Raw genomic sequence first — 20,214 nt, forward strand, 5'->3', positions numbered from 1 at the left:
GTTGGATGATAAATATAAAAAAAAGATCAATAGTCATGGCCCAGTCAAGGTGTATCGGCTGGTTAAAAGAAAGTTTCAAAACTGTTATTAGCGTGGTACGAGCTGAGAAATTACAGGAATGGTTGATTTATATGAATGCCAGTTATTAAAAATATCTAATTTTGGCTTAATTTACATCTGTATTAAACGTCCGAAATATGTTCTGGGTTGTTCACATCAACTTACCTGGACATCAGCATTTTATTGAGGAAAGCCGGAACCGGAAGTAGGCAGTGAACGCACGCTCACCTCACACCGATGATGATCCTGCGGGTTTGACGGTCCTACACCGGCTAGGAAGGCATCCATCTGGTGCGTCCCTGATTGCATGTGTGTGTGTGAGTGCGAGTGTGTGTCTTGCGTATGCGTGTGAGAGTGTGTATTCTAAGGGAAGTTCCATCGCCGCTCCTGTTCCTGGAAGCAGGAGACCCGAGTGGATCAGCAGCAGCAGCAGCAGCAGCAGCAGCAGCAGCCCAGCAGGCCTGTGCAGGAGGAGGAGAAGGTAGGTGAGCCGCGTCGTCGCCTCGGGCCACTTTGTTTCCGTGCGCGCCGGAGCCGGAGCCGGAGCCGGAGGCTATAACACACACACACACGCACACGCACACGCACCTAGGAGTAAGTGCACCTGCTGCCACCCGGCCGGGTGGAGCTTTTGTGATGGCACCGCGGTTCCAATGGTTGGATCCGGCGTAGGACTGAGGCGGATCCAGGAGCCCTGGAGTTTATGGGTCGCGGATGGAGACGATCACGCCGGATGGAGATCAGCTTCTTTGTGTCAAGTGGCACAAGTGCAAGTGTCATCATGTGATGATGGCACAGCGGCTGGGACTCTCGCACACCTCCGGCCTGGTGCCACGACTGGTGGTTTTTATTGAAGTTGGGGGGGTAATTTAATAAGAAACAGTATATAATTAGAGGGGGAAATAATGTTAAATCTGGACCATGTTGCGTTTTCAAATCTGACGCTGCAACAATCTCAACACCAGTGTATTTAGACAGACAGACAGACAGACAGACAGACAGATAGATAGATAGATAGATAGATAGATAGATATTAGTTGCAGAAATTGTTTCTCATTTTTGTTTTTATTGAATTCTAATTCATTACTAACTCTACCATTAACCATCTTCCAGAGGGATGGCTGAGCGCGGCCCAGGCCTTTTGAAGAAATTTAAGATAGCAACCACTTTATCACAGTGACCATCAGCCGCGTGCACGCCCTGCACGCCCTGCAGCCACACCGCATCTCTTCTCTCTCATCTCAGAGTGTCTTCATGCCATGCAGTAGCAGTTGCCGCACCCTCGTACGCACGCAGGCACGCAGGCACACACGCAGGCACGCACGGCAGACACCACATCCCTACCAGCAGAGTGATGTAGAGGGGAGGAGGCTCATCTCCTTTTTTTTTTTTTTGTAAGGTGGGGGGTGCTTTCTTTGTTAATGATGGAGAGATAATCACTGACACTCTTCCCGGTGTGGTTAGTCTTTGTGTGTGTGTGTGTGTGTGTGTGTGTGTGTGTGTGTGTGTGAGAGAGATATAGAGAGAGAAAAAAGGAGAAACGGAGAGTTTAGTTGTATTTAAAACAGGAGAAGAAAAGTAACTGGAGGCCAGCAGCTTAAAAAAACCAAAACAATTAAACAGGCTAATAGAGATGGTGAGTTCACGCAGCTCAGCGCCTCTGCGTGTGTTTGCCAGTGTGAAATAATTCCGGCCTGGACGCAGTTTTATGAAATACCATCACACGTTGTCCAAATAGTCCATTAAGGAATTTAAAGTCACCGTAAGTCTGTTGTGATGCAACTCTGACCGAGAGCTGCACGATACCGTTCAAATGTATTTGTCTATGTGTCACAAGTGTCGCAAAAAGAGGCTCCGGTAAGTTGTGGGATGCGGCCAATCAGGTGGCGCCTTACTGACCTACAGACGGCCCGCCACCCGTTAAGGCGCTGCTCGGTCAACGCTCGCAGACAAAAGACGTCAGCACTGTGTTATATTGTTGTTGTTTTTTTGTGAGTCATTCTGCTTGTTGTGTCATCAAATCCACATCCCAGCCACTTCGCTACAGTGCTGATGTTACAAACACTTTGGACCCTGTAAAATCTTTACACAATTATTTTACAGCTAGAATTTGTTTCCTGAAAACAATAAACTTTGCCGGTGACACCTTTCTCATTATTTTTTTTAAAAAAAGCAGTTTTCTTTAAAAGCATTAATGGGATTTGTATAATTTAGCATTTTAGACCATCTTTTCCAGGACAAGTGCAACTTGGCTTTATTCAAATCTATGATGTCATGTCGACTTGTACGGCAGGACAACACAACCCATTGTGTCGCCCCTGCTATTGTGCAGTTCCTCACACAGAAAAGCAACTTGCTTCATAAACCTTTTTCTTCTCTCTCTTACACCCACTATTATCACTGGCTGTAACATTAACAGGGGAGTGTATCACTGTTAGGAGCCTGAAGCAGCTCCGCTCCTTTCATAATAATGCCCTTATTGATTCCTGTCTGCTGGACTCAGCTCCTTTCTTTCTGTTGGACTGGGACGTCAGGAGGAGGTCACAGGCGGTGACTGACACAGCCGACTCAGCCCAGTCGCTGATGTCAGTCGCAGCAGCCTCACTGCTTCTTGTCCCCGCTAGACTTTACGACTCCGGCGACGGCATGAGGTAGTGGAAGTCTTCATCTCTTGACTTGAAAACGGCTGATGTTCACCAGAGTCTCTGTCTCCCCTCTCTTCCCGCAGAGCTATAGCCATGTCTTCCAGCTCAGCCATGGCGCGCATCCTGGTAAAGGGCGGCAAAGTGGTCAACGACGACTGCACCCAGGAGGCCGACGTCTACATCGAGAACGGCATCATCCAGCAGGTGGGCAAGGAGCTGATGATCCCGGGCGGAGCCAAGGTGATCGACGCCTCAGGCAAGCTGGTGCTGCCGGGCGGCATCGACACCAGCGTCCACCTGGAGGAGAGCTTCATGAACGCCACCTCGGCCGACGACTTTTACAGCGGCACCAAGGTAAAAAAAAAAAAAAAAAAAGGGGGGGGGGACCGGCAGATCCGAGGCCCGAGCCGAGTCCTGACTTTGTGCTAAATTCAGCCGGACTCTCTGCACTGATCCCGCTTCTGACGCCGAGTCTGCGTTGTCTTTCCGAGAGACGCTGGTTTCTAATTTTAGCCGAGACGTGACGGCGCCGAGGCTTCTTCAAACAGTTTGGAAATGAAATGAAGCAGCTATTTGATTTTTTCCCCCCCAATTTTCTACGTCAAACGTGTTGTTTATTTTAGTCACAACTTCTCCCGACGCCTGGAAAAATGAGGGCAGTGAACTAGAACAGTGGTGTTACACAGAGAGCATGAAAATGACACTTAGAATTACTATACTTTACTATGAGCCTTAATCAATACGATCCATCTCACAGAAGTATGAATTTAAATTAAACACTGTGGATGTTTTCTTTTTCTTTTTTTTAACAGCCGATCCAAAGGTTTACCGCTGCACTGATTTAGATTTTATTTATTTTGGACAATTAGAAAAGCAGAGTATACATAAACATAACAAATGATAATGGAACAGTGCAGGGAGAGGCAAAAACCTCAGTGGGCTTATTTGAAGTCTCCACCTTTCAACAATAGTTAAATATAATTACAGTATTGTTTCGCAAATGCTTCTTATTGTAAATAAAAGTAGTCCAGTGTCTGAGATGTTGTCGGCCGACTGACTGTTTTCTGGCCCTTTCTTGTTGTTACATGAATATCATTTTCTAACCTTGTCATTTCCAAATGTAAATGCAATGCCCCAAAAATCCAGGTCTGAATTTTCACCAATTCATCCTGGAAAGCTCTAACCTGGAGGTGGAGGTGGAGGCGGTTATAGCCTTTAGCTGCTCCTAAAGAAAATAAGCATTCCTAAAGACCAGCTAGCTAGCTAGTAGCAGGTGTCCTGTGTCAATCTATTCTTCACTACGACACATCAGTAGGTCGCCTTGAGTTTAAAAATCAGGGATACAGTGATAGCCACCAGCTAACCGTCTGCTAACCCACTTCACGCGCCACCAGACTTCCAAAACTAGAGCACAGAGAACTTCCCGTCTCCGGCCCAGCCCTGGTCGTTACCGTTTCTATAATTTTTTTTGTTAGTCAGTGTTCCTGAGGGGTCAGAAGGTTGCCGGCCGCAGGTTCGTGCTGCACTGCAATAAGATGATGTCGGCACTCCGCTGCAGCTGGGACCGCCATAAATAAATAATGAGGCTCGCATTGGTCACGGCGGCTGGTCAGACAGGGGCGGCCCAGACTGCCTCGGCTTCACGGGTGACTCATCAAGAATCCTTGCAACGCTGCGAGGATGATGGACAACTGGTGGGCTGGAGGCACCATTTTTTTTTTTTTTTTTCACGTTTTCCCTCACCGCGCTCCCACCCCTCTATGCCCCTCCCTCCTTCCCTCCATCCCTCCCCTGATCCCTGATAGGCCACATTCCCCTTATGTGTTTCCATGGGTACGGCTAGGCTGCTGCAAAGACTGCTGCAAGGCCTTTTCTCTCGTGCTCATTGTGGAGAGAGAGAGACAATGGTTCTCAGACCCCCCCTCCCGCCTCCTCCCTTACCCTCGCCCCCACCTCTTTTACCCCTCTGGCCCCCACCTCTCCTCCGCCACACTCTCCAGGGTCAGCTGACAGATGCTCAGTGAAGCACACACTCGTACACAAAACACACTCTGTGCGCTGCCTCGCCGCGGTTGTCACGGCTCATCCTGGCCCCAGGTTTGGAGCCGTCCTGGAGAAGTTGCCCACTCTTGTTGCTTGCTGTGTGTTGTTGCCCAGTGTGTTTAGATACGTGCGCACAACATTAAAGGTTCGCCGTTAAATCTGTGTGTATGTGTGAATGTTGTGTGATGGCGCTGTAAATCCTTTGCTCAAACTACGGGAGGATTTAAATTCCCTCTCAGCAGTCGTCCGCAAATGACCCACAAGATTAAGCCTTTTTTTTTTGGGGGGGGGGGGCTTTCACGTAGTTAGCGAGGTCAATTTCTGTTCAGCTCACACTTAGAAAACTAGAAAAAACTGAAATACAGGAGTACTGTTGTTGGGATTACTCCATAAAAGTAATCCAACTACTGATTACTTCTTTAAAAAGCAATTTGATAACTTATTGGACTACTTTGTTTCATAAGTAATCAATTACTAATTTCTAATTACTTTAGTCAAAAAGAGATAAAGTAACAGCTGAGGACGTCGTGTTTCCTGCACATAGCGTACAACAAACCACAATAGACTAGATGAACTCAAAATAATGTTTGTCATTCCAGCTACAAACGCAGTTGCTGTTTTGTCTTTTGCCGCCGCCATGCCTGTTTTGGTGCGTCGTCACATATCAATGATCTGCATCATCAGTCTGCGACATCACTGTTTCCGGTTGTTTTTCTAAATTTCACACATTTTGTGGATAGTAAGACATTTTTAGCTTGCAAAATAGAAAAGTAATGGAATCGTTACTTGATAAAGTAATTATGATATAATTACCAGTTTTGCCACAGTAATCCTGTTTCATTACTCCGTTACTAAAAAAATTACTTTAATTGCATTCGTGGATTACTTCGTAACAGATTACTCGCCAACACTGTACATTATATATCAATTAACATATGTATGACTTTATATTTCACATTCAACGGTGTGTCGTGCCTGGATGTCGAGGTGACCTGGTGATTTCTCTCCCAGGCTGCTCTGGCGGGAGGCACAACCATGGTGATCGGACACGTGCTGCCTGAGAGGAACGAGTCTCTGCTGGAGGCCTACGAGAAATGTCGCAGCGCCGCCGACTCCAAGACCTGCTGTGACTACGCTCTGCATGTGGGAGTCACTTGGTGGGGACCTAAGGTACTGCTGCAGCCAGCTGCTTCTCACTGTTATCAGAAAGCTTTTTGACTTTTTTAAGGAAGATTTCCGTGTCTGTGTAGACGACGAACCGGGCCTAAACAGATTCTATTCCCACGACTCCTATTTAAATGCAATTTAAGCCTCTGCCCCTCCCTTGCAGGTGCAGGCCGAGATGGAGACGCTGGTGAGGGAAAAAGGGGTGAACTCCTTCCAGATGTTCATGGCCTATAAAGACATGTTCATGCTGAGAGACGGCGAGCTCTTCCAGGTTCTGCAGCACTGCAAGGACATCGGCGCCATCGCCAGAGTGCACGCCGAGAATGGCGAGCTGGTGGCCGAGGTGAGGAAGGGGCGGGGCCTCCTCCTCCCCATCTTCCACGCAACATTAAGTTAACTGAATTAACATGGTCTTTAATTTATTCTGTTAGTAGACTGATTTTTTTTAAACCCCCCCCCCCTCCCTCACCCAAACCCCTACATACACTTTTGCACTAATTTGTTCTATGCATTATTCATGGGCTCTGTTTTGGCTGCTTTCAGGGTGCAAAAGAAGCTTTGGATCTGGGCATCAGCGGCCCAGAGGGGATAGAAATCAGCAGGCCTGAAGAGGTGCGATAGATTATGCACATTTATTGTGACGATCATCAGCATTTTGAAAACTGAACCAGTTTAATCACCGCGTGCCACCAGGATTCCTCACATTTTATCCCATCCATCTCATTTCATTTATAATTTATCCCTTTTTTTCTTACAGCTGGAAGCAGAAGCCGTTCACAGGGCGATAACTATCGGCAACAGGGTGAGTCGCAGACCGCTTGAACATTTAGAATTCCCTCAGATTTTTATGTGTGATGGAAGCCTCAATGTCAGTGTGTGCTTCCTGCCAGGCCCACTGCCCAGTCTACCTTGTCAACGTGTCCAGCATGGCTGCCGGAGAGGTGGTGGCGACGGCCAAGATGCAGGGTAACGCATGACTGTCGGCGAAAAACCATTTACAAGGCCAGAAGTGACTTTTAAAGAGAGGAAATGAAACGCCTTTAAACACGAGTCTAGTAGGCCGTACAAGCACAACTCCAAGTTTTGCAGTTACCTCCATGAATTATTCATTAGAAAAGGAAACCTGAATTAACTTTTCATGCTTAGACTTGTGTAATAATGTTCAAAAATTGGCACCTGATTAAAAATATAAAAATAAAAAAGGAAGTATTTATTAAAGTTATTAGTAGTAGTAGTAGTAGTAACAGTTGTAGTATCAATTAATATTCACATGTCACTCTTTACTGATATATAACAACTACAGGTACTACTACTGCTACTACTATTATTATTATTATTATTATTATTAATAATAATGGTACAGTAGTATGTAGTAGTACTTTCAGCACAGAGTCACCTGTGACTGCTGGTGAATTTCAATACTATGACTACTACCGAGTACTGTTGTAGTAAAAGTAGTAGTATAGTGGTAGTAATTGACTGGATTTGAATATATTGATATCCCCCTCCGCTCCCAGGAAAGGTGGTCCACGGAGAAACCACCACCGCTCACTCTGTGCTGAACGGCATGCAGTACTACCACCCAGACTGGGCCCAGGCCGCCGCCCACGTCACCGTGCCTCCTCTCCGCCTAGACCCCGGGACTCCCAACTACCTGATGAGCCTGCTGGGAAGGTGAGGAAGAGGAACCTCTTGCTTCATCTTGACATTATAGAGCGTTGCAGGTTCTAACCCCTCCTCCGCCGTCGCTCTTTGCTCTGCCGCTGCAGCGACACCCTGAACGTTGTGGCGTCTGACCACCGTCCCTTCACCATCAAGCAGAGAGCCATGGGAAAGGATGACTTCACCAAGATCCCCCACGGGCTCCCCGGCGTCCAGGACCGCATGAGCGTCATCTGGGAGAAAGGAGTGGTATGTGAGGCCCTTTTGTTCCTCAAAAGCCTCCCTCGGAGCCGCAAATCTGCGACGGTCTACTCGTTACTCCTTTATGGAAGCTAACGCTGAGGGTTCATAGTCAATCTGAAGATTTATGAGTACATGTTAATGGTCAAGTAAGTGTGTAATATTTGGAGACTTTGAGAAGAAACAGCAGCATCAAGTGGTTACATTATAGATTGCAGCGCTCACCCGCTCACCCTCCCTCTCCCGAGCTTGCCGGTGAACTACGGAGGGCCTACATAGCTCGTATTCAGACCAGGGCCTAAATAGCTTGTCTACCTTCTTCTTTGTTGGTTCACTTGAGGATGCGAGCGTTTACCCTAAATGTGAAATGTGTTGTCAGGCGAACTGGATTTCCCACACTAGCTTCCTTAGAAATATGGCAGCAAGATCTTTGCTCCCAGTTAGTATCTTCTTATGTATAAATAAGATGTGTTCTACAGGTAGGAAAAACAAGTTACTTGTATTGTACTGCGATTATATCCTTTTGTTAATGTATTTATGGGCAGTATATTAAGCTTTTGCCGATATAAAAATTGTAAATCAGGCCAAATATTACACACTGGACCTTCAAATTTCATGATTGTTGTATGCCACAGATTGGAGGAAAGATAGATGAGAACCGCTTCGTGGCAGTCACCAGCGCCAACGCAGCCAAGATCTACAACCTCTACCCCAGGAAAGGAAGGATCATCCCGGGAGCAGATGCTGATGTGGTGGTCTGGGACCCCGAGGGATCCAAGTATGAAACTCGATCCAGCCTTTCATCGTCATCATCGAGTGGCTGGCGGCTCCCTGCAAGCTTTTATCCCCATCACTTCTCTGAAGTCTTTGTCTGACGTGCGCTGTTGTTTTCCGCAGGATCATCTCTGTAGACAACCAGGTCCAGGGAGGCGACGTCAACCTGTACGAGGGCCTCCGCTGCCACGGCGTTCCCTTGGTCACCATCAGCCGCGGCCGTCTGGTCTACGAAAATGACATGTTCACGTGCGCTCAGGGCTCGGGGAAGTTCTGCCCCATGAGGACCTTCCCAGATTACCTGTACAAGAAGATGGTGCAGAGAGCAAAGGTACTAGACAAGTCGAGACTCGTTCAGATTGATCTCATATCTCAAAGTCTTATTGGCTGGACAGTGTATTTGTCATGCATCACATCACGAAAAACATTTATTAGAAAGAAAAACGTCTCTTTTACTTTACTTCATATATGTTCTTGCTTTTAGCTTCTGCATCTCATTTCCTCCTAACCCTGTCCTGTTTTAACTCTAAACTGTCTGCAAATTTTCGTTCCCTGCAGCCTACTTTCACCAACATTTTTTTTCATATTTTTAGCCATTTATTGCTTTTGAAAAGTGTCTTTAGCTGCATGACTCCGAGATGATCCATATTTAAGATTGAATCCAATCAAGTGGGTGCCCGAGGGAGATAACTTGTTACACACCCTTCCTGTGAAACCCATCAGGTCCAGGCTGTGAAACCTGTTGAGCGGGAGCCCTACAACGGGGAAGTTGCTGCGGTGGTCAACTCAGGAAAGAGGGACATGGGAGCTTCGGACCTGGACACGCCCACTCGTCCCTGTACCCGACACGGAGGCGTGAGGGACCTCCAGGAGTCCAGCTTCAGCCTGTCTGGTACGATGGAGCATTTTGGGAAAATGAAAATGTTTGTCATGTCATTAAACCAAAACATTGAAAGAGCTTTATAATAATAGACCATTTTTAAAGGATCAGTGAGGAAGGTTTGGTGACATCTAGTGGTAAGAGAGCACATTGCAAACAATGTCATTGTTGTCCCTCTTGGCTCCTCTTTTCCAGGCGCCCAGTTCGATGACAACATTCCAAAGAGATCCTCGGCCCGGATCCTTGCTCCGCCTGGAGGAAGATCCAGTGGGATCTGGTAACCTCTGACCAATGATGCGAGAGGGGGAAACGTACAGCCAAGCAACAAGACATGTCTTTCCCCCCCCCCCCTTTTTTTTTTCCTTGGAAGCTTAGAATGTCTTTATGAGGGATAAAAAAAAAATGTTTTAATTTGAACTCAGCACAGTTACACAGGGAGAGTGTAATATGTTAAACATCATTACTGTTATAATACTGGATAAAGGGTCAAACAAAAGCACGGCTAGGTAAATATAGTGAGCAAATTTTCAGCAGATGTTTCGAAGCGAATGCAGGCACATAATTAAAGCGAGATGCCGGCGGTTTAGGTCGATCTCATTGGGGCAAAGTAGCCAAAAGTCTTAGGAAATATGCGAGTGAGTCGAGTTTTTATGATACGTTTGTCTTACCTCACTGTACAATATGAATTTGCACTTGTATCATGTTCTAGATGCCTTTTTACATGATTTATTTGTCACAAATGTCACAAATGTCTTTTTACTGCCAGCCACAGTCAATTAAAACATGTTAAATTATTACCAGGGTGTCAGCATGACATTAGGATGCCAGTTTTTGACATCAACCAATTGGTGATAAATGTCATACTGGAAGCTGAATATATCCTTCTTTCTTTTTTTAAAGAAGTTGTGTTTGATCTATTTATTTTGTATATTTTCTTATCAGTTCTCTGTGTGTTTTTTTTGTGTTAGAGTTTCCTGTCAGCGTTAGCATTTCAGATCCCGTTTACAGCCTTATAGCAGAACACACCTCCGTTCCACCCCCACCAAATGTGAATGAACCTACGCTGTGAGTACTGTGCATGGTAGCATAGGTTGAACTTACGGTAACACGCACCGGTGATGCATTGCATCGCGTGGCATCCTGTTGTGATTGTCTCCATCATCCACAGGCGGCAACAAAAAAAAAAAATAACCCAAACAGAAACAAAGTCTCACCCACACTGCCTTTTTGTCCTCACACGACACCCACAAACACACCGTCGCATGCTGCCGCTGCAGGTGATTCACCGTCTCTTTTCGACAGAGGGCACTTTTTTCCACCGGTGCCGTGCTCTGATGTTCCACATCACTGTGAAGCGACGACTGATCTGGACTTTAAAAAAGCTGCTGGCCAACGAGTAGCACTCCTGCAGGAGCCACAAAAGCGTCATAACCGACAGACATGCTTGTTTAGAAAGGACTAAAGAAACGTAACGTTAAAAAAAAAGCACTGATACTGCAACCCCAGTTTTTGTTGTTGGTTTGTTTTTAGTCGCAGGATACTGTGAATGTCTGTGATTTTTTTTCCTCTCTTTGTTTATGTTTATGCAGCTAAATGGGGATTTGATCTTGTTTAGACCCAGTTATCTTGAACAAATATCCTTTTGACTTGTCCCCTCCCCGTTTTGTAGAGGCTCTGGTGACACCCCCACCTCCCCACCCCAACTGTACACTGGTGCTGAACAATGTGTCGTCACATTGGATTCCTTTCATCTCTCATTTTGTCTCGCAGCTCTTTATCACATGATTTGAGTGCAAATAAACCACAGTGGAATCTCTGAATCCTGTGTCTGATTGCTGACCTGTAGCTCTTCAGCGCCATTCGGGTTGAGGTTTTTCTTATTTAAACTCTACTCAGATACTTTCAAAAACGTTCTGGCTTATGATCTCTAGGGGTTCAATCAGAGGCCCGGACTATCAGGACAACATTTCCCTCTTGGAACATGAATTTCATTTTCTGATTTTTGTTTTGTGTAAACCCCATTCTGTACTTTTTGCTCGTGTGGCTCTGTATCTAATAGGTGCTACCAGTCAGGTATTATGACCATGAACTTGGCTCAGTGCTTCAGAAGGTTCTGGTTGCAATTCTAAGCCGGGAAGTTCCTTTCTGTTTGCATGTTCTCACCACATTTGCATGGGCTTTGTCCACAGTTATAATCATGTATCCTAACATATGGTCGGATGCAACGTATCTGCATCAAGTTTATTGACACAGGTGTGTAAATAAACGAAAAGACTAATTTGAGGGAATAAAGAACTAGAATTGAGAAACTGCAAATTATAAGTTTAATGAAGACAGCAAAAGAACAATTTGAAAATTACAATTAGATCAGTCAAATATATGACAGAATGAAAATGTGCTAAGCAAGATGAGGGATGCTGAATTGGGGAGAATATTGGGTCACTGATCAATGAAGATTTAGTTTGGATAAAAACAAACTAAAACCTAGTTTGTCAAATGTACACACTTTTCACATCTGCCTCATACCAGGCCAACATGATTTTTCCTAATAATTAATTTTTATGTTGCCTCAATCTTGCTTGAAATGAATCATAATAATAAATCAATATAATATTGAACGTCAGTTTTTTGTGCACTCTGAACCTGACTGTAAACTAAAACAAACAAAAGGTCAGCCAGGCACAGCCAGGATCTAGGCGGCCGCACATCATGTGTCTGCGCTGGAACGAGGGCCAAAGTCCTATTTATAATAATGAACCTCTAGCAGCATGGAGTCGGGGCGCATGCGCAGTGCGACGCGGATTGTTGCAGCCCCAGACAGGGCGGCCCGTTACCAAGCACTGCACCGCCGCCGCCGCCGCGTACGGTCTGACAACAACGACGACAGCGCCGGGGCATTGACACACACGGAGCACACGGCCAGCGTGACAAAACACAACACGGACACACCCGGGGGGAGAGGAAAAAACACCACAGTGAGTAACGGACGTCTGGCTGCGTGGGGGCGGCGTGTTCGCTGTCTTGTATTGTGCTTTTCCTCCCGTCAGTAATATTTTTGGCGAGGGCGCCGCTGCTTTCCCTTTCTTTGCGGTCCTCTCTCGGGTTATTTCCCACCGTCGGAGCTGAGCTATTCCGGGAGGCCTGTAGAGGGGGCCGCTAGCCGAGCTCTGCGGCTGGGTTTTTTTTTTTTTTTTTTTTTTCCCTCTCCCCTCTCTCTTCTTCTTCTTCTTCTTCTCCTTCTCTCGCTCTCTCTCCCTCCCGCTAACTCCCCTCCTCCTTCTTTATTTGGGTAAATCAGCCGGCGAAAGCGGCCACATTTATTGTTCTCAGACCGGGTCTGCGAACGTCAGACCCGCCGCCAACCCCGTTGATTCCGGTCACATTCTGGACCCTTCACTCCTCTTTGATCCCGCTGCGGTCCTGGCGGAAGCTCGGCTAATATAAAGGCCTGTCTAGCTGCAGATATATTTATTAATCTGAGGAGAATAGAATCTCACGATGCAACGACGTATACATACATACATTCATTAGATATCGTCAGCCAATACCACCACGCGCGCGCACACTCGCGCACACGCAGCCCGACACCCGCTGCAAGGCCTCTGTAAGCAGACTCAACCTGCACCCAGAAGTCTTATCATCACCATGTTATTATTATTTAGCTTAACAATCATGCAGCTGTTGTCTCTCTCTCCCTCTTTCTTTCTCTTTCTCTCTCTCTCTCTCACACACACACACACACACACACACACAGAGTGCGAAGGAAGGTCTCCATCCTATTATCAGTGGCAGCGGCGGCAGAAATTCCTGTGTGAGAACGTGGTGACGTCACAAACACACACACAGTCACCTGCAAGCCAGGAGCGGTGTGTGTGTGTGTGTGTGTGTGTGTGTGTGTGTGTGTGTGTGTGTGTGACCTTTATTTTGCAGTCATTTTTTCTTTTCTTTTTTTTTTTTGGAGTGCGTGGGATGGATGTGCACTTTCAAGATGTCACAGCTGACATGAGGTGACCAGAGAGCGTGCAAAGTGAGCGGCAACGGCTGTGCAGCATCAGCAAAAAATAATAAATACGAGGCTGTTTGCTCGCTGCCAGATGTGTAAAAAGCTGCTCAACACCAAACATCAGGGCATTTCTGTTTAATCTTGGGGTGGGCCGGGCTGGGCTGGCCTGTGCTGGGTTGGGGGAGTGGATGGGGATTACACTCGCAACACATCTGCAGATTAAACTGAAACCGAAGATGCCGCTCAGCCGCCGCCGTGTTTACACGGTATTTACAAAATCAAGTGGCTTTTTTTTTTTTTTTCATATTTAGGGCAAAGTGACGAATGGCAAAGTGGGTTCAACAGGCTCATCACTGCCGCAGCTCATAATCCACTCTAATCCTCAGCGTATATAGAATAAATTAGTCAAAGTCTTAAATAATTTATCGGGGGGGAATGTGCAAAATATCTTTGCAGTTGGATGTGACTGTAGGATACAGCCGGCATTAGAAAATCCCAGGAGAGCCAAACTTGGCATGACTCTTTTTTTATTTTATTTTATTTTTTTGCAGTGATTTCATGCAATGTTGTCTTGTATCATTAGCATGCCCACGTTTATTCACACTAAATTTGATTCATTGTTTGTTTGGTTGTTTTTTTTTAATTTCTCATTTTAACTTCCTTCTTTGAGGTACTTTGGTCAACATGATGTCATAAAAGGTGCTTTATAACTCAATCTGACCTCTGAATCTCACACTGTGACGTGGTGGTGCATCTACAAGTAGAGCAAGAAAGGTGCTGGTCCAGTGTTGTCCCAGAAGAACTCTGATCAATTTAATATTGACTATTGATTCACTGATCATGTATTAACGTGACATTAAATGTGCATTTGATTTCAGTGTTACTGGGCCTCCATTTTTGAAGACATAAACTGTGAAACTGTGATTTTGTAAGACGTTACATAGAACAATATGCAACAATATTTAATTACCCCTTTAACGTCTCTCATACTTCAACTGGATTTATTGTCAATTAACCAAACTCTGTGCACATATTTTTGTGGATTAGATTATCGAATGGATAAAATCCAGCCCTTTAATTTCTTCAATTTTCTTCTGTTTTTTTTTCCCCTCCTCCGTCCTTCCAGGTAGGGGGATGGCAGTGAATGTGTACGCCACGTCTGTGTCCATTGACAACCTCAGCCGACATGACATGCTGGCGTGGGTCAACGACTCCTTGCACCTCACCTACACCAAGATCGAGCAGATGTGTTCAGGTGAGGACAGACGCTACGCTGCGAGCAAAGTTGACGATGCTCTTGTTCTAACGGCCGCGGCTTCTTCTCTGTGCCCTGCAGGGGCGGCCTACTGCCAGTTCATGGACATGTTGTTTCCCGGTTGCATCCTGCTGAAGAAGGTCAAGTTCCAAGCCAAGCTGGAGCACGAATATATACACAACTTCAAAGTTCTCCAGGCGGCTTTTAAACGGATGAGCGTCGACAAAGTCAGGCAAACTTTCGCTCCGCCCCCGTCTTATTTTTTCTGGCCGTCCGGCGGGAGTTTGATTAAACTTGTCGGTCCCGCTCTCCCTCCGTTTGGCAGATCATCCCCGTGGAGAAGCTTGTCAAAGGGAAGTTCCAGGACAACTTTGAGTTTGTGCAGTGGTTCAAGAAGTTCTTCGACGCCAACTACGACGGCAAGGAGTACGACCCGCTACTCGCCAGACAGGGCCAGGACGTGGCCCCTCCCCCCAACCCAGGTGATCACTTTATCCACAGACCAAAGAGAAACCCAGGTAAAGCCCACTGTCGACCCGCCGTCTGCTGCACGGTCTGCCCCCTGCCCCTCCCCTCCCGAGCTTTTGGATGTGGCTCCCAAAGCGCTGCTCCCTGCAAGCAAGTGGCGTGAGCTGCACGATCTGCACAATGAGCCGCTGCCGCCCTCTTAGAACCATCTCACAACGCTCGCCCATTCACACAAGCACATGACGCGGTGTGCGTTAGTGTGACACCCAGCCGCGGCACCCGCTGGCACCGAAGGCATCGTCGCTGCGACCAGTGGAAGGAGGTTCTCCCCGGTTCTGATTGCGGTGAAACGATCGAGCGCAGCTGTTCCATCCGGCTGCAGGTGCACCGCTGCAGTTCCATGTCTCTCTCTCTCTCTCTCTCTCTCTCTCTCCCTCTGTCTCTTACTTGAACTCTGTCTCTCTCTGTCTCTCTCTCTCTCTCTTATCCTGAAAGCTGGATTGACCAACCAATGGATTTGTCTCATTCTACTAACCAGAGTAACATCGGCCTGAGCAGCCTGGCCCCGTCTCCGCAAAAGCTTCCTGCTTTAGAAGTCGTAATGACCTGATTGGACGTGTCAGAGCCTGCTGTGTGGTTGTAGGCCTCACTGCATTTATAAGACAGTGGTGATATGTGTTATAAATGATGCTCATGTGTGCAGACGCACTTATAGAGGTTTGGACCTTTTTTTAATGGCAAAAGAAATTGGCTTTTTACGAATCCGTGCTGCAAAATTTGCAGTTTCTGTAGTTCAAAATAAAAAGCATCAGCTCTCTATAATGTGCTATATCCATCGCCTCAATGCTAAAAGCCTTTTTTTTTATGGCAAATTATTAATCTTTTCATTTTATTTTTGTTTTCTCCTCTTTGAGAAGTAAACATACAGTATCTGATTGTCTCTGACTGACACAGGGCCACAGAGGACGTCACCCACAGTCCCTAAAAACATGCCAACACCACAGCGGGTCCAACACAACACTCCAGCATTGAGGAAGAATCCGTCATTGTCCAGAAATGGTGGGAGCGATGCGGAGATCATGGAATTAAATCAACAGGTCGGGAAATCAATCGTTCTGTCGGTGTATTATCTGTGGAATCTCGTCTGTTTTAAATGTGACTTGAGGACGTATTTCCGGGGGCAACATGTGAGGATTCAATTTTTCTCTACCTCCATTTTTCAGTTGATGGAACTGAAGTTGACTGTAGACGGACTAGAGAAGGAGAGAGACTTCTACTTCAGCAAACTTCGGGACATCGAGCTGATCTGCCAGGAACACGAGAGCGAAAGCAACCCCGTCCTCAGCAAGATAATCGACATTCTCTACGCAACAGAGGTATCCTGTCACAGAGGTTTGCTGCAATTTAGCAGCCGCTGCGCCTCAGGAGGGAACTTCCCATCTACTAAGCACTAAGTTTAATTTTAGTGGAACAAAGTTGTTCCGGGACATGTGTAAAAACCGCGTTCGCTGCAAGAAATACGCTTGTAGTTGCATAAACAGATTATTTTTCTCAGCATTGTTGATAGTCGATTATGAAAAACAAGGATGACCGAATAGTCTTAGAATTCTAAAAGTCTTAAATCAGGACCTTGATGCACAGGCCTTAATCATGCTGAGTTTGTCATGTAGATTTGACGCAGCCCAGCATTTGTTGCATTGTTGGACTTTTGACCTCTTGTTGATGCTGTAAAATATTGATAACCTGCACGGATTGACCCTCACACACCTTTTACCTAGTGTTTAGTTGATATTACACAGTAATGTGTGATAAAAAAAATTAAATAATAACAACTCCCTTTTGGGTGGAATCACAACATCTTATTTTTAAATCTAGGCAATGAATTGCTGTGCACAATGGAGACATATCAGTTTCCCTGGATGGCAAGTCCATACCAGATGGGAAGTTCCAAAAAGTGTTGTACGAGCTGATGCTTTTTTGTCTTCTGTGGTTTTTAATTGAAACCTGCAGTAGTTGCCCCTGATTCCTATTCTATACCACTATCCAAATCTTAAAAAAAAAAAAAAAAAAGAACAGAAAAATCTGCTTTTTCAGCTAAAACTGATGCTTCTCCTCAGTAACCTTGGTTAAATTGGCTTTGCAGGAAGGTTTTGCGCCTCCAGAAGACGAAGACCTTGACGAACAAGCTCACCTGGACCAGGATGAATACTGAGCCCTTCATCCTTCGTCTCCTACCATCCCCCAGTATCTCCGTCTTTCCTTTTCTTTTTGGCCCTCATTGGTTTTCTACTCTGCACGCTCTCTGAATACTCGCCATTATGCCTGTTCTCTCTCTCCCTCCCTCCCTCTCTCTGAGTCAGGCTTTTCCTTTCTTTCTCATATGTATATTGGTTGGTAGCCCTCCCCCCTCCCATCTGCCCTCCGGCCATCTACATACCACACATACACAGTTAGTCCACAGCATCATTTGCTGCTCCTCCCTGCTCCACAGCAGTACATGTACAACATATCCCAGTAATTACAGCATGAGCAACGCAGAACCCAACGTGGCATGGAGGTGGGTCGTGGCAAGAGGTTGAATTTCTGAGTCTGTAAATATTGCCGACATTGTGATTTCTGAGAAGAACAATGTCTCTGCTCATCATGGAGTTATTTATTTGCCTTTGGTGCGCTGCGATACTTTCATTAGAGCACAGCTCGAAATGTGCCATCAGGACACTCCCGGAGCTGCAACACTGTAATGAAAGTGACTTTTTAATAGCAGATTCCTGTTTATTATTTAATTTATGTTTTATTTAGATTAACCTTTTGTAGCGAAATTGGTGCAAAAGCTACTGTACGTGAAAGCTGAGTCTGTTTGTGTTATGCCAGCTATGGTTCTTGCTTGAGTCCACATCAGGCTCTAGTTTTCTATTATGGCGAGTCCACGGCATGAAGAGAGACTGAAGGAAACTCGTGTGTCGTGGCTCGGGGCGTATGATCAGTACTTTGAGGTTATTCGTTGTGGATCAGCAACATATCTGAGCATGAGAATGTTATTAAATTGACTGTGAATGAGTGATATTTTGTATATGTATGTATTTTGTGTGAAGAATCCGTCTGATGTCGCACGATCCCGGTTCATTGCAGTGGTATGCTTAAAGTTGACACCAAGAAGAAGAAAAGCAAGAAGGTGAGGAAAGAAGGATCCTGAAAGTTAACGACAACATGGTTCGAGATTGTAGCAGTCCTAATAGTTTTTCCTAAAATACAAAGACGCCTGAAGCTGTGTGAAGTTGAAAACATTGTCACATGACAGCTTTTACTGTGTTCCCTCTCCCCTCCCCCCCAACTTCCTAACAATGTGTGTAGAGTTTAACAAGAGATTGCCCAGGGTGCAGGGTTGGTAGTTTGAAAGTCAGAATAAAGAAATTTGTGTCCACTTCACTGGTCACCAATAGAATCTAGTTAACCGAGGACGTCTTCCCGTCCTTCCCCGGCTATTTTTTATTTTGCAACCTTGCTGCTGTCTGCTCTGGAACTCATATTCATCGACCATGTAAAACATCTACAGAACACTCATCTTTGAGTTTTGAATGAATAAACTGTTGTGAAATAATCGTTTTTCCATTTGTTTTAAGAGGGGAATTTGAGGGCAACAGTGAGTTTTCATGAAAGCCATCAAAAGAAGGCAAAGGTCGACATAAACTGTGTTGAATCCGCTTAAATTTATGGACAGAGAGTCAGACGCACACATCGGTAAATTCATAACGGGGGATTAGCTCAAATGGTAGAGCGCTCGCTTAGCATGCGAGAGGTAGCGGGATCGATGCCCGCATCCTCCACTTTCCTTTTCTATCTCTAGCTCTTTAAAAACAAATATACGTCACGATTGTCTGTGAAGGTTTTCAGTCATCGAGGTAGAAGGGTTAAGGGCCAGGTAGAAGAATTAATTTAAGGCAAATGTGGCGTGTTCTTGTGATCTTGATGACGTTTCGTCTCATCCGAAAGGCTTCTGCAGTTCTAAATAAGGGGTTGGAGGCAGGGCCGAAGAAGGAGGCACCCTAAGTGGGTCGTCATGTTTAACAACCATAGTCTGCTCTATAAGCATACTCAACATCTCAATGATAATCAACACCTTGCTAATAAAAGGTACAATCAGCCTAAGCCCCACCCACACCACCTGGTGGTTAAGTACCTGGGACTCTCCAACACCCTTTTTCAGAACTGAAGAAGCCTTTCGGATAAGAGGCGAAATGTCTTCAAAATCACAAGTCCAGTTGCCCTAACTTAACCCTTCTACTTCAACGTCAAAATTGTTTTCATCACGATATGAACTCTACCGCACTGACTTCGTAGCGTTTAAATGTACATACACTTAAAAAAAAACAACAACAACAACAACCAAAAAAACCTGCCAGACAAAGAACGTTTGGTTTTTCTTAGTAGACGGTACTAAGTGGGATTGGTGGGCTACTTTCTCTATGGATACTACCGGGGGATTAGCTCAAATGGTAGAGCGCTCGCTTAGCATGCGAGAGGTAGCGGGATCGATGCCCGCATCCTCCAGCTTTTTTCGGCCTTGAAAGTGTTTCTGTCTTGTCCTGTTTGTCGATGCATTGACTGGTTGTCCCCTTTCACTCGGCTACAGCAAAATCGTTTTGTTAGATCCCCTTTCCCCCGGCTATGCTGTCTACTCCTGACAGGAGTCCTGTCAAACTCATCCTGAAGTGTTTGTTGTGGCACAAACGTCACCGTGTTAGCCCTGCAGCATAATTGTAGATACACAAAATGCCCTTTAATCCCCCGACAGTCACGTTATGACAGGTTTCAACAGTTGGTCAACATCTTTAACTCCGAAACCGAAACCTATGATGTCATCGGGGGATTAGCTCAAATGGTAGAGCGCTCGCTTAGCATGCGAGAGGTAGCGGGATCGATGCCCGCATCCTCCAAAGTTTTTCCCCCCGCCTCAATTTCGTGTGTGAACAGAAAACTAAATTATTGTTACAGTAACACACTAAGTGAATGCGGAAAG

The 20,214-nt window shown here is 45.8% G+C and overlaps 2 protein-coding genes and 3 non-coding genes across 8 annotated transcripts; all 5 read left to right on the forward strand.

Annotated features, from left to right (window-relative positions):
• The first annotated feature begins 246 nt into the window (after positions 1-246).
• Positions 247-11,291, forward strand: dpysl5a (dihydropyrimidinase like 5a). 3 transcript variants are annotated; one of them, XM_076023217.1, is made up of 13 exons: positions 247-545; positions 2,789-3,059; positions 5,760-5,918; positions 6,079-6,258; positions 6,459-6,527; positions 6,673-6,717; positions 6,806-6,881; positions 7,433-7,589; positions 7,685-7,826; positions 8,453-8,595; positions 8,715-8,922; positions 9,315-9,483; positions 9,667-11,291. In XM_076023217.1, the coding sequence occupies exons 1-13, from the start codon at positions 403-405 to the stop codon at positions 9,750-9,752; spliced, it is 1,848 nt and encodes a 615-aa protein (XP_075879332.1). In that variant the 5' UTR covers positions 247-402; the 3' UTR covers positions 9,753-11,291. The 3 variants fall into 3 exon arrangements, with proteins under 3 accessions (XP_075879332.1, XP_075879334.1, XP_075879333.1); XM_076023219.1 differs by having other exon boundaries at positions 395-541; XM_076023218.1 differs by lacking the exon at positions 247-545 and adding an exon at positions 2,594-2,711.
• Positions 11,292-12,280: 989 nt separating this feature from the next.
• mapre3a (microtubule-associated protein, RP/EB family, member 3a) lies at positions 12,281-18,795 on the forward strand. 2 transcript variants are annotated; one of them, XM_076023220.1, is made up of 7 exons: positions 12,281-12,446; positions 14,601-14,729; positions 14,811-14,956; positions 15,055-15,247; positions 16,152-16,294; positions 16,421-16,573; positions 17,341-18,795. In XM_076023220.1, exons 2-7 carry the CDS (start codon positions 14,609-14,611, stop codon positions 17,407-17,409), a joined length of 825 nt encoding a protein of 274 aa, XP_075879335.1. In that variant the 5' UTR covers positions 12,281-12,446; positions 14,601-14,608; the 3' UTR covers positions 17,410-18,795. The 2 variants fall into 2 exon arrangements, with proteins under 2 accessions (XP_075879335.1, XP_075879336.1); XM_076023221.1 differs by having other exon boundaries at positions 12,285-12,446; positions 15,055-15,211; positions 17,341-17,646.
• A 153-nt stretch (positions 18,796-18,948) lies between these two features.
• Positions 18,949-19,021, forward strand: trnaa-agc (transfer RNA alanine (anticodon AGC)). The gene has a single exon. It is a non-coding gene; the product is annotated as a tRNA-Ala (tRNA).
• Positions 19,022-19,672: 651 nt separating this feature from the next.
• Positions 19,673-19,745, forward strand: trnaa-agc (transfer RNA alanine (anticodon AGC)). The gene has a single exon. It is a non-coding gene; the product is annotated as a tRNA-Ala (tRNA).
• Positions 19,746-20,058: 313 nt separating this feature from the next.
• Positions 20,059-20,131, forward strand: trnaa-agc (transfer RNA alanine (anticodon AGC)). The gene has a single exon. It is a non-coding gene; the product is annotated as a tRNA-Ala (tRNA).
• The last annotated feature ends 83 nt before the right edge of the window (positions 20,132-20,214 follow it).

This window comes from Nelusetta ayraudi, unplaced genomic scaffold (assembly GCF_046127955.1).
Source record: "Nelusetta ayraudi isolate G7.1 ecotype Tasmania unplaced genomic scaffold, CSIRO-AGI_Nayr_v1 ptg000015l, whole genome shotgun sequence".
Lineage (NCBI taxonomy): Eukaryota > Metazoa > Chordata > Actinopteri > Tetraodontiformes > Monacanthidae > Nelusetta > Nelusetta ayraudi.

Coding starts and splice junctions, on each gene's coding strand:
- mapre3a (XM_076023220.1), top strand. CDS start 14,609: ATGGCAGTGAATGTGTACGCCACGTCTGTGTCCATTGACAACCTCAGC. Junction 14,730..14,810: donor GATCGAGCAGATGTGTTCAG/GTGAGGACAGAC, acceptor TGTGCCCTGCAG/GGGCGGCCTACTGCCAGTTC. Junction 15,248..16,151: donor CAGACCAAAGAGAAACCCAG/GTAAAGCCCACT, acceptor TGACTGACACAG/GGCCACAGAGGACGTCACCC.
- dpysl5a (XM_076023217.1), top strand. CDS start 403: ATGCGTGTGAGAGTGTGTATTCTAAGGGAAGTTCCATCGCCGCTCCTG. Junction 3,060..5,759: donor ACTTTTACAGCGGCACCAAG/GTAAAAAAAAAA, acceptor TTTCTCTCCCAG/GCTGCTCTGGCGGGAGGCAC. Junction 9,484..9,666: donor GTCCAGCTTCAGCCTGTCTG/GTACGATGGAGC, acceptor CCTCTTTTCCAG/GCGCCCAGTTCGATGACAAC.